At 31.8% G+C, this 17422-nt stretch overlaps 1 protein-coding gene across 1 annotated transcript in view; it reads right to left on the reverse strand.

Moving 5' to 3' along the window:
- Positions 1 to 17422, reverse strand: part of ASCC3 (activating signal cointegrator 1 complex subunit 3) — a 294604-nt gene that overhangs the window by 111552 nt on the left and 165630 nt on the right. The window contains exons 17-25 of the mRNA XM_090279704.1: positions 15179 to 15298; positions 12716 to 12880; positions 11187 to 11273; positions 10161 to 10337; positions 6444 to 6669; positions 4760 to 4914; positions 2326 to 2424; positions 788 to 956; positions 3 to 223 (exon numbers count right to left, since the gene is read on the reverse strand). Of these exons, the coding sequence (XP_090135830.1) occupies positions 3 to 223; positions 788 to 956; positions 2326 to 2424; positions 4760 to 4914; positions 6444 to 6669; positions 10161 to 10337; positions 11187 to 11273; positions 12716 to 12880; positions 15179 to 15298 (1419 nt within the window). The remainder of the gene's footprint in view (positions 1 to 2; positions 224 to 787; positions 957 to 2325; positions 2425 to 4759; positions 4915 to 6443; positions 6670 to 10160; positions 10338 to 11186; positions 11274 to 12715; positions 12881 to 15178; positions 15299 to 17422) is intronic.

The following is a 17422-nucleotide window of genomic DNA, read 5'->3' on the forward strand; positions in this document are numbered from 1 at the left end:
ACCTTTGAAGTAGGGTACTTGTTGAAGATTCTGAAAATGGCTAATTCAGCTGCAACAGTCTTTCCTGATCCAGTGGGTGCTCCAAGTAGGACATTACAGTCTGTGTGATACAGTGTATGAAATATTTGTGTCTGTACAGGGTTAAAGTGGCTAAAGTTGTACAGTTCTTCATATGCTTCACATGCCAAAGCTGTGACTGGTAAAGGTTGGAGATCCAGTAATTCTGAAAAGATGCATTAGGTACTGTGAACAACTGGAAACTATGCACAATACTGAACACTGTATCATAGGATTAAATTAGAACAAACCTTAATTCTTTAGAGGAAAAAAAAACAACATAAATTCTTATATACTAGCTATAGATCTTTTTTTTCTCTACTACCACATTTATAATATTGACCCACTGGACACTTTTTTGGGGAGTTCCCCATAAGCCAACTATAATACCATATCTTTTTTTTTCCCAATCAGAAAAGTGATACAAAGGACAGGTATATAAAAAATGCACGTTATAGACCAAAACTAAATCTACTCCAGTTTGCAGAAAAATGAAAGCCATTCACCAACTTCAGTCTTAGAATGGTTACTATCACATATAACTTTGATCTGTTAGACAACTGACTACACAAGTGGACTGCTGCTCTAGCCAGTGGAAACTAAAATGAACTTGAATTATTTTATGTTGGATTTTGATTTAGATTCCAACAACTTTAGCGCACAGACATTTTTCAACATTAACTAAAACAATTTTGGAAAATCAATGATTCAAGTTACTATTCAATGTTACCTGTATGGGGAGGATGCCTCTCTGGCAGAATGAGATGTTGAAAGTTGATAATACATACAGCCTCAGCTCCTAACCATCTATCAGACACTGCTCGGATGTAGTATTGGGAAGGCAAAGGTTCAAAAATAGGGATTGTAAATACCAGCAGTTGAGCTTCTTTACTAATGACCTAATGTAAAACAAAGTCTAAAATGAATATAGATATTCTAATATAAAGGTCTTATTAGTCTATTGTTAAGACAATGGTATCTAAAACAATATACACTAGAGATAAAGAAAACATCTTAGATTTCTAGATAGCTGAGAGATTCAAATGCTTCAGAAACTTGTGGGTGGTTCCTTTGTGAGGATACCTGATATTACAAAAAGTAAAAGATACACTCAACTTACAATGTATTTATCATAAATTAATAGGTTACTAATTTGAATTTTTTTCAGAATTTCCCAAACTTTATTCATTCAATAACTTAACTGTACCATTTTTATTTAATATTTTTCTTTAAATTAGACTTCATTAAGAGGAAAAACAAACCAATTGGCACAACAGAAGGTAATTATGAAGACAAATTCAATGAAAACAAAACATTGCTATGAAATTCTACTGCTGCCCACCAAGGCTCCAGGTCTAAAGCGTTCTTTCTCTTTGGTAAAAAAGAGAAATTAGGACTGAGGCGTCTGAGTCAGGCACGCTAGCATCAAATTGAGTCTTTTTCTTGGGATTTATGCAGAATTATAAAAGGAATGCCTTAGTTGATGATTATTGTTTTTTAATTATATCTGAATATAATTCAGATATAACTGAGAGTTGCGAAATGTTAATTTGAAACTTACCTTTTGTACGGCAGTGAACTGATGGGCCCATTTAAAACTCTCACTCTACTATGTCAGGGGTCTCCAACACCACCCCCCAACCCCCCAGCCACATAGCAGGAGGTGAGCTTGAATATAATGTGCTTGAATCATCTGGAAACCAACCCCCCCCCACCCCCCCACTGTCCATGGAAAAAAATTGTCTTCCATGAAACTGGTCCCTCCTGGTGTAAAAAGGCTGGGGACCGCTGTACTATGTGTCTCTTGCCTTTTTGGACTTTCATTCCCTCCACTTCTCCTATCTTTTTTTGCCACTGTATTTATTTAAATAAAGTTGTATTTTGCACTTAAATTAAAAAAATAATCACAATGTGATTCAATAGTATTTAGTACAGTGTTTACATAGCACCTAAAGTTATTATTTCCTATTTAACTTATTTTTATATTATTTATCCCACCTATTTGACATACTCCGTCCTCCTGGACACCATGCCTTAAACTATGATAAAGATTACAATTGAATTTCTCAAACTAAGATCACATTGACTATATCAAAACTGTAACATTTAATTGTTTTCTTTTAAAACCACATGGAAACAAATAAAATAAAATAAAATAAAGCTTTAATGACACTAGAAATTAGAGAAATAAGTAAAAGAAGAAATTGTTAGTTTATATTTTCTACTTATGATAGCAACATAAGTATATAGCCATACATAGATATTTACCTGTTTTTTAAGAACTAGAAAATACTCTGAATGATAAATGTGATCATTTGAAGGGTCTTCTACCCAAATCCACCACGGTTCTCCTACTGTCCCATGGACCTAGAAGAAAAATAGTATCCTTTTACTATGTATATTGTAACTTAAGTAAAGAATGTATTGTTGTTTGTATACCCAGCACCCATTGTTTTTTAACAGTTTTATTAATGTGTCAAAGTTTACATTTAAAGTATAGAGGTCAATAATATTTACAAAGTTGTAAATCATCTCTATAATCTAATTTTAGAACATTTTCACCACCCTAAAAAGAAAACTTGTACCCATTACCAGTCACAATCTTTCTTTCCCCATCCCCTCAACTTCCAACCCTTGACAACCACTATCTACTTTCTTTCTCTATAGATCTGCTTATTCTGCACATTTTATATGAATCATTTAATATGTAGTCATTTTATATGGAATCATTCAATATGTGGTTTTATAACTGGCTCCCTTCACTTACAATAATGTTTTCAAGGTAATTTGTATTATAGTACACATCACCACTTCATTTCTTTTTATAGACGAATACTATTCCATTGGAAAAATTAAAAATCATTTTTTGTAGTCATTCCTCTTTCCTTCTCTCTTTTTTCCCTAATAAAGCCCAGTCTAATTCAGTATTCATCTCTCTTTCAAGTGACTCAGGAGAAGGTGATCTCATTTCCTAGAATAGTTTTGATTAGCATAAGCCAATCAGCTATGGTGCCCCCACTAACAACAGGTTGTGGTAAAGGACAGGCACATGACCAATAATACTGGCCTAATTAGACTAAAGAAAAGGTCTTCCAGTCCATGCTCTGGGCTGGTGCAATGGGGTGTTTCCCTCTCTTTAAACACGAACAAAGAAGCATGAAAACATTTGACAAGTAGCTAACAGTGTCAGGAGAGCAAAAGGATGTAGATAGAGACCCTGAGACTGAATGATATGATTCAACAGATGACTTTCTCATCTTTAGGGACTATCCTACCTGTAGACATTTTATTGTGAAAGATAATGTATTTTATTGCTTAACAGTTTGAGAGAAGTCATGTCTTTTATTCTTGTAGCTAACAGCATTCTAATTAAGAGAGTTAATTATAAAAACAATTGTTATTTTTTACTGGTGGATTAAACCAAATTGTGAGACTTATCGTGGATACTGACAGAAGAAAACGGTGTGAAAAAATATGAAAATTTTATGCATTTCAAAAACCTTCTATTAAATATAAAACTTGAAATATGAGTTTATAGTTAACTATAATTTTATGTATTTTTTGATTTAAATATTGAATATAATTTTATATCATCTAGTCCTCACAGAAATTCTGTGAGGAAGATAATTATTATAATGTTTATAGATGAGGAAACTGAATAAATTAAAGGTTATAACATTTAAGACCATAGTAGGTTTGGGTTACAACTATGGTTATATAATTTTAGAGCACGTTTTGAATAAAATTCATTTACATTAAAGATGTACTTAAGCCATGTAAATCAGAGGGTATCTGTATATACTTAACTAGACCTTACAGTAATCATGTAAAGGAAATATTGCTATACTACAATTACTGATTTACTTGTCTTCCCCCACTCTCTTCTTGAAAGAAAGGAGTGAATCTTATTTGTGTATCTGTAACTCTACTAAACTCTCTGCAGAGTAACTGGTACAAAAATAGACCTTAAGAAATATTGATTGAATAAAAAGAGAATCTAGGTGGATCTTCACACATATATAGTAACATCTAAGGTATTAAGAAAGAAGAGGGGTAAAAACAAATAGGAATATGGTGGGAGCCAAGGAGGACATTTTCAAGGACTATGTATAGTGATGAATGTTCAGAGAAGTAAAGAGAGTAACTATGAAAAAGCCATTTATTATGGCAACCAGTCTTTGGCCATCCTTTACTGAAGTAGTAGTCTCAGCAGGAAAGAAATAGGTGACCAGGAGGAAATGCAGAATACTCTTCTACAAGTCTAATGCTAAAGAAAAGAATGATAACATCAGGATTTAAAAAGGGCTCCTTCAATATGGAGGATCTTGAATTTTTAGTAGGCTAAAAATGACAGAGTAATTACAGATGGGAAAAAAAAAGACAATAGAGAAAATGAAAGAAGACAGAATTAAGCAAAGTCCCAATGGAGTTGAATTCACTAAATGATTGTTCACGGTTGAAATTTTAGGTTTCCTAGATGTTCTGAAGAGGCCTCATGATTAACATATTAATATATTACATCACACATTTTTCTTGATGATGAGAGTAAATATACCTCAGACCATATATGTTTTAAATGAATCTTCAATATATTTTTTGAGAATATTCTAAATGCTTTAAGAACAGATGGAAGGAAGTATAGTTGAAGGTGCAGCAGAAACATTTTTGCTTAACATTGAAATATATATATTTTCACTGCTACCTGATCACTCCAAGTGAAATCAGCACAGACACTGAGCGTTACTCGGAGTACAGTCCGTGTGATGGGCTGAATGGAAGCTTCCATCGTAACAGAAGGGATCTGATGAACACACTGTTTGACCTTGAGTCCAATATTCACATGATGCAGCATGTGACCTGCAAGGAAAACATCACATAGAAGAAATGTGTCCAACAGAATAAAAGCAATATAATCTGACTTGTAAATGGGACTTCAGAGAAGGTGATTTTATTGCTTGTTTTATGATTTGCTATGTAGAATAGCTGACATTCTTGACCTGGCATGTTTGAATATTTTGTAATAATTAACTTGAATTAACAATTCATAGCTCTGAAAACCAGTATCAAGGTTTCTTCAGCTATTAATAGGGTTCTTAAAATTACTGAGACTTAATAGTGTTTAAACTACTATAAACAGTTCTTCTTTTCTTCTAGTTACTTTATGACACATTATAAAAATATTCAGTGTTTTTTGAAAACAGTCATTAATTTATTCAAGGTCTATTTCAGAACTCTATACCCATTCTGGGAAATGCTTTAATAATAAAACACAACTCATCCATCCATACCCATTTCCAAAACAAAAAGATAAAATATCAAATACGGTCAATCTGACACAAAATTAAATCACTTTAACCCCTTACACATATTTTCATAAATGACCAGGATTCTAAAATATAGATTTGTGTGCGAGTCCCAGGATGGGTTGGGGAGTCACAAATAAATATGACTATAAACATTTTCTTACTCTATCCCAAGTAACTAAGTGGAAATAGATTGCATATATAATATATATATTTAATTTTATTTTTAAATTACAGTTTACATTCAATATTATTTTGTATTATAGTATCAATATTTCTTATATGTCTTGGCTCTTTATAATATAATTTTTTAAAGAACATTTGTGAATAAGTTAAATGTTTTATGTTCATTCAAATTTGAAACTAAAGTGTTCTTATTTTGATAAAATATTTACATGTTACCCCAATGTGAATACTCTCAACCTCCGCACTTAATATCCTTAGTTCTTTCTATTCATATTAATGCTTCCCTTCTGTCTTAGAAGTATTCTTCTTACTACAAGTGAAATAACTATCTCAGTCTCTCCACATTTTTGTACCTTTTGCCAGCAGCGATCCTCCCTCTTATTTTTCTTCAGACTGATTCCCTTCATGTGTAGTACCTACTCATTTAGAACCAGAAATATACCTAGTCAAAGCATCATATGTTTGTACAATTAAAGGTTAAAGTACATGGAAATGTATATAGGAATAATTTTTCAATGTTATGTGAAAAAAGCAAAGGGAGGGAAGAGCCAAGTAGGTACTAAGGAGCATCTGAGGCACTCAGTACTCAGGAGGGCGCAGTTTGGCAGGACAGATGCCCGCTGTATAACCTAGAATTCAGGCTGTGGGACCCCCTGCCCCAATTTGCACCCGATCCTAAATGTGTTAGCCTCCCCCACTGCTTTCGCCTTGCTCCTCACTGTACATTTTACATTTACTGAATAAACCATGTGATTCAAGTATCTTAAATAAATTTCATAAAAACGATGAAAATTTATATTGAGTAATGTGAATATTCACAATCCTTTCCTTTTATATCCAGTAAAATATTTCATGTGCACAGAACAACACATTAACCCATTTTTGCTTCCTTCTTACCAATTTCATCTTTCCTCATGTCTTTCAGCTTATCCACAGTAAGATTTTTTTCTTCTAATCTTGTTAGAATGTGTGGTGGTAAGACTGAAAACTGTCTCAAAGGGCTAGCCCAACCCCAGAGCCTCTTGTCAATGACTTTACTAAGATTCAGGAGCTTGTAGGTCATGGTGGGCCAACGTTTCCTCAGAGCAATTTCAAAGAGAGCACGGACAATTCTAGCTGCATTCTGAAGAATAAAAAGGGGAGATTGGTGATTAGGTAATATGGGCTTTTAAACCTGCCAATACATTTATTATTCATACTCAGTTTCAAAAGAAGTATGTCAAGCTGCATCCTTTAATTGTGGGCAACATCTATTCCCATATACACCTAATTATCTTTATTATTTTTACACAAGAATAACCATCTCCTTCATATGTATGTGGATATTATCCCGCTTAACTTTCAAAGGATAGCTGTATTCCCAAGTTCTCAGGAAGCTCCATCCTAAACCCCCTACATAGGAATGAAGTAGGAAGAGACAAAAGGCACTCAACGTATTCAGGGGGCTGTTGAAGCCACTTGGAATTATATAATAGCCTAGTATAGGGAGATGATTAAATTTATAAGGCTACTTAAAGAAATAAGGAAGATTCTGGGATATGGCCAGTGAGAAAAATTAGTGACAGGAGGGAGACAAAGGAAATACTGGTAAGTGCAGCTGCCCATGCTAATGATGTCCCATAAGTTAAGCAGTATGTTAACTGCTTTATATATATTATTTACTTTTTACAATAACCGCATTTGATTGGTCCTGATATTATAGTTTTATAGGTAAGATACTAAAGCTTGATAAGGTTAATAATTTGACCAAGGTCACACAGTTGGCATCGGAGTATCTATTCAAAGCCAGATCTAAACAATTCCAATCTTAACTCCAAGATTCTAAATTCAGTGCTTTGAGAATAATTTCATTAATAGACATACAGAAAGTGACAATGACTGAAGACATTTTTCCCATCTGTACAGTTAGTTTCCATTTGTTTTGCCTCCTTCCATCACTAACACTGCAGATTGTTTTATTGAAGATTGTTTTTAAAATCATGAACATGAAGACTACTTTATAGTATCTAATGATATCTGTATACTTGAAAATGAAAACAAAGAATGTTAAATCTAGTCAAAATCATAAAAAGATATGAAAAAGAGCAAAGATTTTAAATAGCAAGCAGATGATCCAGTTTGAAATCACGATCATAAGAGTCAGGGTTTCAGTTTTACATTTTAAATGAAATATACATTTGTCTTTTGACAAATCAACTATTTTTTTCAGTGTTAGAAATGTAAGAAAAGATATGGCATTTAAAACTATGAGGACAGTTTTGATATCCATTACTAATAAGAAGGTGGTTCTTACTAGGCCCAAAGAATGATAAATAAAATGAACATTTTGATTATTATGTCTATCAGATAGGTCTTTTATCACCATTCCTGCTACTCTTATAGAAAACTGCCAGGCTAATTTGCATAGAAATAATGATCCAAGTCTGACATGTACAGTTTAGAGAAGCTAAATCTAAGCTTTTTAAAATAAAATCATAGGATACTTGAGCCAAGGATTTATCTTAGGCGCTGACAAAATAAAGTTAAAGAAATAAAGGCGTACCATTTTACAGAGCTGAGAGAGTGCTTGGGGAACTACTGATGGCCTACACTTAAAATATAAATAAACTCAACAATAATTCATCTAATGTATTCAAGGATGATAAACCCATAATAACTATTAAAGGAAACCAGGGATGCTTTGAAATAGATCCTTGATGCTCTGATATTGACTTTCTGGGCACCAATGATGAAGAAACAGTAAATATTATATTATAAAGCAATTTGTTTATCAGTCTCTGTTATCTTTATAATTTAGAAACAAGAAGAAATGTGGGCAGATTTTTCATCTAGAATCTAGTAAAGCCTTACATTTTAGTTAAATTATTAACTATTTCAATATAAAATCAGAAGAAAATAAATATCACATTATTTTCAGAAAAACAAATAAATAAAAGAAGTTAGAAACAATGGTTCCTATAAAGCTATGCAGTTTAGAGAATATATAATTTTTTTCTATGGCAGAAACATCTCATCCAAGAGGCATAAAAGAAAAAAAGTTCCCACATCACCTGGTGTCTTAGTTACACTGATTAAGTTACTGTTTTCATTCAAATTGTCTGCCAATACATCTTGTTCATAGTTGTAAATATTTCACGTTTATAGTTGTATCAAAGCATTACTCAGTATTCATGGCTGTTTATATTAATTTAATACAAAATTACTGTTTCTATATTAAGTCTTCGCCCCCTGGCTGGTTTGGCTCAGTGGACTGAGCATCGGCCTGCGAGCTAAGTGTCGCTGGTTCGATCTTCCAGTCAGGGCACATCAGAGAAGGAAAACTCTGACTCCAAAAAACCTCCGCTGCCTCGTGGCATACCTCTTCAGGGGAAAGGCTAAGGGAGTAAACCCCGACAGAAAATCCGGAGCCGGAGTCCCTAAGGCGGTTTGACGTTGTAGTCAACACCGGCAACTCCTGCGGCGCACCTGAAGCCAAGCTGTATTGACTCCGTCTTTCCCTTGGACCCTTCAGCTGAGAAGAGAGGGGGGGTCTGCTGCATGGGCAACAGCAGACCCTCCATATCACCCTGCCCAGGCTCTGTAGCTTCAGCTTCACTGGAGAGGTCACTCCAGCGTCATCGCAAGATGTCGATTCAACACGGGAGGAGACAGATACCGTGTCACTCTCGAGTCGGACTGCACAACCATTCTCGGCGGTGCAGATAGACTCTTAAGAAGCTACACCATCGTCTCTCGAGACGGACGGCTGCCGCCGCCGACGGCCGATATTAAGTCTTTGAACAAAATTACAAATATAAGATAGATAGATTAAGCTTTTATTTCTCTGTAACTTGGAAGAGGCGTTACTCAATAAAAAAAATAATAAAAATTGTATTCTTTTAAAGCTAAATAATGTTTTTCTTTTTGTATTTAACAAAAACATGTCTGTAAAGAAAATCTCTCATTTGAAAGGTAGATAATGCAAAAAAACAAAACAAACAAACAAAAAAACCCTTTACTTCACATGGGCCTTAAATATAAAAACATAAATATTACGACATTTTATACTATGGTATTTTTGTTTAAAGTTGTACATTTAATAAGTTATAATTTAGGGAATAATTTTCTTTCAGTCCTCAACTTTTAAGTAACAACAGTAGGGAAGAAAGACTATTTTTAAAAAAAAAAAATTTATCCTAAATATATGGTCTGAGGTATATTTATAAAGCCTTATTTAATGATAACATATTTTGTTTATATTTTTTACGTTTGGGGAAAGCTACAATGGTTCCACAATCTGCCCTTTTCCTTAAATTTCTTGTATTATTGCCCTTTGTAAGTAAAAGAAATAAACATTATCATTTAAAGCAAAATAAATCAGATATTGATATTTTTAAAGTCTAAAATAAAAACAATATCAATATTAAAGATAAAAATTAATCACCAAATTCTACCCCCATTCCTGATCTAATAGCTTAGATGGCATTAAAAATGTACAAATTAAATAGAACCAGATAAAACAGTTATTTGGTTGTATGTCATCATGCAATATATTTACAGTATAGCATGAATTAATTCCTTGAGTCTCTAAAAGTAAAGAAGAGAGAAAACATGGGAAGAGAATAATATTCTTACCTGTGCAACATATGCAGAGTCTGATACAAGGGAGAAACTGTCCATCTCACCTCGGCTGATGTAAGTTTGAAGTAGGATATTTATTTTCCCGTAACTGTTCTCTACACCCCCAGGTGCTGAGAGTTCACAGAAATTGTTTAATAAGGCTTCTAACTCCTCTATTTCCTCTTCTCTGACCTGGAAGAATCGATGTTTATATAGGATTATTTGGATTGATTTACTGAAGTTTTTCATATAGAAATAAAATCACATTGCAGGTTTTAAAAAATAGTTTCCACTTATATTTTCCTTTGTGTGCTAAAATAAGAGCAATTGTTTTCACAGGTAGCTAATAGCATAAAGTAGGAAATTATCTTGAGGCTGACACAATTACATTTTATTATTCACCACCAATATTAAAGTTGCCATTGACATATAAAAATTTGATATGCCACAAAAATTAAATCCTCTGACCTCACCACCCTTCAATTGATGAGATTTCATTTTTTATTTGACCAGAGTAAAACCTCTGCCCAAAAAGATTAGGGCAAACTTGAATATCTTCAAATGCATTCATTAGAGTCATATATTTTTATATGGTATAACACATTCATAGCTTAAAGCTGTGAAGTACTATGATTCAAAGTATTAAAATTTTCACTGTTAGTAAGATTAAATTATAATATGGGTACAGAAATGTTCATATCTAAGTTTGAATAATGCATGTCCTTCATATTTCCTTTAGTGAACCTTGTATCACAAATAAACCAAAATCTACATACTATATTCTCCTATAGTTTTGTTATTGGAAGACCTACTTAAATTATATTTGATTGTAGAGAGCAAAGAATGATGTCAGGTATGACATAATATCATAATCTATGATAATGGACATTGTTGAAAAATCGAAGAACATTGCTGGTGCTGCAAATGTAAAGTGCCATACAGCTTACAGAGTGCCAGGAATAACAATTATTTATCAGCTTTTATAAATTAATGAATACGTGTATGTTATATGCATTTGATTCAAACTTCAAGTAATCTTACCTTGATTTGCTCAAATTCTTCAGCTTTGGAGACTATGGCAAGGATATCACTTTCTGTTTTGTGGGCATCGAAGAGTTCATTGAAGGTCTACCAAAGTAAGTGTTATACTTGATTAAAATAGAAGGTGCAATAAAATATTTTAAATTAAAAACATGACTGTAAGTCACACATTCTTGAAGAACATTTGAGCCTTGACAATGCAGAGTTATGATGTCTGTGGCATATTATTCCAAATCACTGCTTATTTATAAGAGACTAAAAAGTGTTTCTAAAATAATTAGCTAGGGATGACCTTTTTTTAGAAACAAAAAGGGGAATAAATCAGTTAACAAAACCTACATTAGATATCTAAAAAAATGTTTAGCATAACATTATGGTCTTGGCTTATTTTCAGCATAGGCATATGGAAATCTACCATTCACCAAATTTAAACTGACCATATATCTTAAACAATTCAGAGGAATAACTAAAAACAATGAACCTGAAGATTGTGGTGATAATACTGTAATATTACTAGTGAAGGCATATAGAAATTCAGGAAAACGGGAAGAAAAAATTGGTGAAACGCTACATAGCATAAAAACAAAGTTGAAGAAAGGCTACAATTTCTGAAAGACAGCTGCACACAGACTTTTAGAATGTAGTTTGGCACCAACACACTACCAGGTGGACTAATAGGAAAGGTTACTTAGTGGACAAAATGGGTGGATGTTATATGCATAAGCACATGTTAAATAAGTACAAAATTTAGATTTCATATAGGCCTAGGTTTTCATATTTATGAAGAAATTACACTTTAGTGATTTCTATTAACACTGTGATTTAAAAACAATTTTAAATACAGAAATGAAAATAAATATAAGGAAAAAATTCTAACTTTCTCTGTACAAGAAGAATAAGAAGTAAAAATTCACCTTAACCCATCTCCTTCTTTTCAATCTTAAGTCCTTTCCTCACACATAATCACTGTTAAGTATTCCCATGCATTACATATGCATATAAATGCACATAAGACATGCATGCACTCTTTAAAGTGTAAATATCATAGTGGCTCCTGGTCTGTTCTTACATGACATTGTGTTAAAAGGCAACAAAGTTACAGTTATGTAGTCAAAATTTGAAATTACCTTCACAATTTTAATAGTTTTTCTAACTCTTCTTTAGTCATTGTTTATCAATATCTGCATTTATTTCTTCAACATTTTATTCAAAGATATCATTAAGCCATCACTTCCCACTTAAAATCACTCAGGCATTCATTCCATGGGTCTCACCAACACGATCAACTATGGCTTTGGTGTGTCTACTGCTTGGGGTATACTTATTGAACAGGATGGAAAGGCTTTAGTAAAAAATAAAGTCTTATTTTTTTCTTGTCTTTACTGAGTGTATGTTATTGAATTCATGTGTTAAAAACATTTTGTTCTATTAACATCTATTATTTTGCATTAATCCTATATTTTGACACCTAGAAAATATTGCATCTAATAGCAAACATATTATTATATTTGTTCTACTCAGTTTAATACCTCAATAGTGTTGTATTTAATATAGTAGTGGCTGGCAGTTCTACCCAAATCGGTAGAGGAAAAATATCCCGTTCGCTCCTCAAAACGAATCATCCTAGCTTTGTCTAGTTTTCGTCCAACTTCAATAACCAACTGTTCTCGATGCTTTGCTAATGTCGGATCAATCTATGGGGGAAAATAAACACTTTAATATTTCTTTAGATATCAACATTTTTCTTTAGAGTTACATATACCTATTTATGAAAATTAAAACTTTTATTTTAGTTAGAATAAACTTTTTTACTACAATTTTTGAAGATGTAAAGATTTATAAATTCAGGACATAACTAGAAATTATTAAACAAAGCAAGTAAAACAAAATTTATTTGGTTTGAATGGAATAAAGCTATAAAATTAATTAAAATTATCAATCTGCATATTATCTTCAATCTAAAATTCTTACATGATCTTATAATCTTTAAGATTACAGGAATTAGAAATCAGCTATAAGAAAAATACCATGTCTTCTCCCTCCCACACTTAAATGAACAGGGATTTTAAAACCTCAAACCATGTTCTTACTTTATCATTATTTGGAGAAATGATAGTAAGGATGTTTTCCTCTGTCAAAGTAAAATTATACAATAATAAATAAAAGCTATCCTTTTAAAAGTATGCTTTTAGTGTTCTAGCAGTTTTTTTATACCTGCTAATGGGAAAACCCATTTTCCCCTATAATAGTAATAATAGAAACAAGAGTAAAATTAAGTAATAATGAATTTTATATCATTTTGAAAGTATTATAGCAGTCTTTTTCCTAGCAGAAGGAACATTTATTAACAAATATTCTTGTCATTATATGAGTGTGTAAATACATGTATGTACAGATACACACACATATGCACAGAAGCCAGATCCTAAAGAGCACTCTCTGATCATGAGCAGTAAAGTGGAATATGACCTTTAGAGGGTAATATTATACAGCTAAAATAAATTTAAAAATCAGAAAAATGAAGCAGAAGAAAAATGTACTGTAAGGAAGTAAGGTAAATTCAAAAATCATATTAGCAAATACAAAGTCTTAAGTAGTTGCTACAAGTAATACACCGCATGTGTCAAGTTCATCTTATGAGAACATTTTATGAATCACATATTACTAAACCATTAAAAATATGTTAAACTGCATGATCTGTGTTAGTTCAAATGAGTAGAGTGGTTACAAATTCATATTGGGTAATAAAATGAAAACATGCAAATTAAAAAAATAGAATCGTAAGGTTCTTTTAACTGTGAAGGCAGTAAAACCATGTATCTTAGAAGAAAATCAATCGCCTTCCTTATACTGGAAAGTTATACAAAAATGACTTATGATATTAATCTAGTACTTAAAAATCAATTGATGTGTTTACGTTGTGCCAAGAATTGAGATGGCTTAAGTCTATCAAAATACATGTTGTGTTTTTCTTTTATCCCTTCAGTATATTGTAATAGTGCCATTGACTATTTTCACAAAGCCCATATTTGTAATGAGAATAGCTAGAATCATATTTAAAAAAAAATTAAGGCTTACAGGTTACAATGCACCTATATTTTATAGTTGAGAACAATTTGGCTATAAAAGATACTCATTTGAAGAACAGCATATATTTTAACTGAGAAGAAAGGTAGTTAAATTCCAATTACAGTAAACATAAAAACTTAATGATTTCATGTTAGCAGCTTCAGAACTAGTTGTTCCTGTTACTTTTCTTATTTTTTTTTCCTCCTAGATCTTAAGTTTCAATTTTTCCATGGTCAAATCTACTGTATAGGAAAAGGAAAACTAAAAAAAAAAAAAAAAAAAAAAAAAAAAAAAAAAAAAAGCAAAATTGTCAACTGCTCTGATCACACAACAGAGTATAAATAAAAATTAAGTTACCAGTTAATGTAGGGAAACTCTAATACTAAGTTAAATTCAGTGTTTTTTTGCTAATTTTTACTTAACATGAGTGAGTATGCATATGATGATAGTAAAATAATGTTTTCATTAGAGAACAAACTGAATCCTATCTGTAATTAGGAAGCATTTACAGTGTATAAAGCAGAGTTCTAAAGAAAAGACAAGATCTCACAGAATCTGTAAGCCATGTGGACCACACAACTTGTAGAGCTCATAGGAATAGCTGCTACCACATGCACCTCATTCTCAATCTGTGTGCACAGAACTGATCTCAGCCTCCAAACTATTAAGATAATAACTCATCAATTTATTATATTTCTAGTACCTCTGGGGTGTGATACTGTAAATAAAGTGAAGTAATTGCAGAGGGCAAATGTAATGTTCCTTAGTATTTCATAAAAATGGTTAAAGCTCTTTGTTTTTCTTCCAGCTACCTAACTCTTTTCAGATGAGGCAGAAGTAGCAAATATTTATCCTGATACCATGAACAGATTACAGAACTAAAAAGAAGGTTTGATTTCTTTTTTTACAAATGAGTTTTCTACCTGATAAGCCTTGTGACTGATGCCATATACTAATGGATTTGCTCTCATCCGTACATAAAGATAAGTGTAACTTATCCACTTCACTGCTTCTTCCACATTAGTAACTGTTCCCAGAGCAATCTGCAAATCAAAAATATAACAAAAATTAAACTAATCCATTAAAGTTGAATATAAACATTACATCAAAGACCACTTTATCAAAAATTAAGTTTTTAAAACACATCACCCCCATGCTGTAATGAAAGGGTATACAGAACGATTATTGGACACAACACTTTTCCAATTAATTAAAAATCAGTCCTGCCTCATTTAATTGAAAACTGTACATTAGAAATGCTATTTTCCAAAACTAAACTGTCTCAATATCATGGCATTTGATTATTTTTCCATAAAGGGAGTTTAACTCTGTATAGCATTAAAAACATTTTGGTATTCATTTTACTTTTTGCTTCCTTTTTTTGGTTTCATTTTCTGTGATCACACTACTGAATTTTTAAATGTAAATGCAATGTAATCATAATATTGCTAATTCTATCCCTCTTTATTGTGATTTTGTGTACTGTCATTTCCAAAACAACAGATGGCATAACATTAACTTCTACCCTCTAAAGATACCCATTTGCAGGGTGGGTAATATAAATATACAATATAAATACAACTGAAAATGCAATCATTTCTATAATAACAAAGCAGATTTTATTGGGATTTATATGTATTAATAATACATACACTTAAAAAAATCATACAAGAATGGGGAATGACTTTAATATTTTATCAGCAAACTTAAAACAGCTTATGAAAAAAGTAGATATTTATACATTTCAATTATAACAACCACTGGGTAATTCCTTTAATTTTATAAAAGAAAATACAATTTTAATATAGCATTTTAATGTAGTTGTAATGTATTAATTTCATGAAACCAGAAGTTAATTTAAAGCACAACAATAATACATAAAATCTGTATAATAAAAAGAATGGAATTGTTAGAAAATATTCCTAACACAGAATGACAATGAAAAGTTTTCTAAATACATTTCCTTAGCCACTGGATCTGTAGGTGGCATTTTGCTTTTCTCAGTGTTCATTTTAATTAGTTAATTAATAAATTTTATTTACTTATTTTTTTCATTTTAATTAAAAAACTCATCTAAGTTGTGAAACTTCATAGCTGTATAATTTTCCCTGAATATGTAGGTGAAAAAAAAATTAACCTCTTAATACTTCAACTAAAGAAGAGATGTTCCCCATCTAAATTATTAGATGAAAAAAAAAAAACCCTTCCATATTAGCATTGAGTATTAAAGAAAATAAAAACCTTTACATTTGTTTCATTCCCATATTATAATTTTAAATTCTGTGTAACTTTGTGACATAAATATGTGAATGGTTAGCTATCTTTAGTAATTTGAAGAAAAGCTATAGCAACATATATAATTATAATGTTATATATGATACTATGCCATTAAATAGAGAAATGGCCAAAAGTAAAAATAAAAATAATAATAATAAGGCAGAATCTGACTACTGGCTTTTAAATTCACACTAACTTAAAAAAAGTCAGACAGACAGAGATAAATACTGGATGATCTCACATATGTAAAATCTAGAAACAGAACTCACAGAAAGAGAAACCAGAATGGTGGCTGCCAGGGGCCGGGGGAAGGGGGAAATGGGGAGATGGTCAAAGCATACAAACTTCCAGTTACAAGAATAAATTCTGGGGCTCTAATGGACAGATGATGACTACGGTTAATACTGTACTGTGAACTTGCAAGTTTCTCTGAAAGCAGAGCTTTAATGTTCTCATCATAACAACAACAAAATGGTCATCATGTGAGGTGAAGGATGTATTTACTAACTGCTGAAGTAAACATTTCAAAATACAGACATTTATCAATTTATCACACTGAACACCTTAAATTTACACATATATCAATTCTATCTCCATAAAGCTGGAAAATATAAATTTTCACTAACATATTTACAAATGACTATAAAACTATTCATAATAGAGATAATGTAAACTGTAAGATCTGCTATAAAATGAAGAGTAACAAAAACTAAAATTCAGACAATGGGGGATTTATACAACACTTCCTAAATACTTTCAAATAAGACAGTTAAACATTTCCTAGTCTGCTTATGTGACACTAGTTTAATAGTGTCCCTCGTTTGTGATTCTATTATTTGACAGCCAAAATTGTGTAAATTCCCTTGTGAACTATAAATACTTTAAAATAC

Source organism: Furipterus horrens, unplaced genomic scaffold, assembly GCF_987537825.1.
Source record: "Furipterus horrens unplaced genomic scaffold, mFurHor1.1.pri manual_scaffold_6, whole genome shotgun sequence".
In the NCBI taxonomy this organism is placed as follows: domain Eukaryota; kingdom Metazoa; phylum Chordata; class Mammalia; order Chiroptera; family Furipteridae; genus Furipterus; species Furipterus horrens.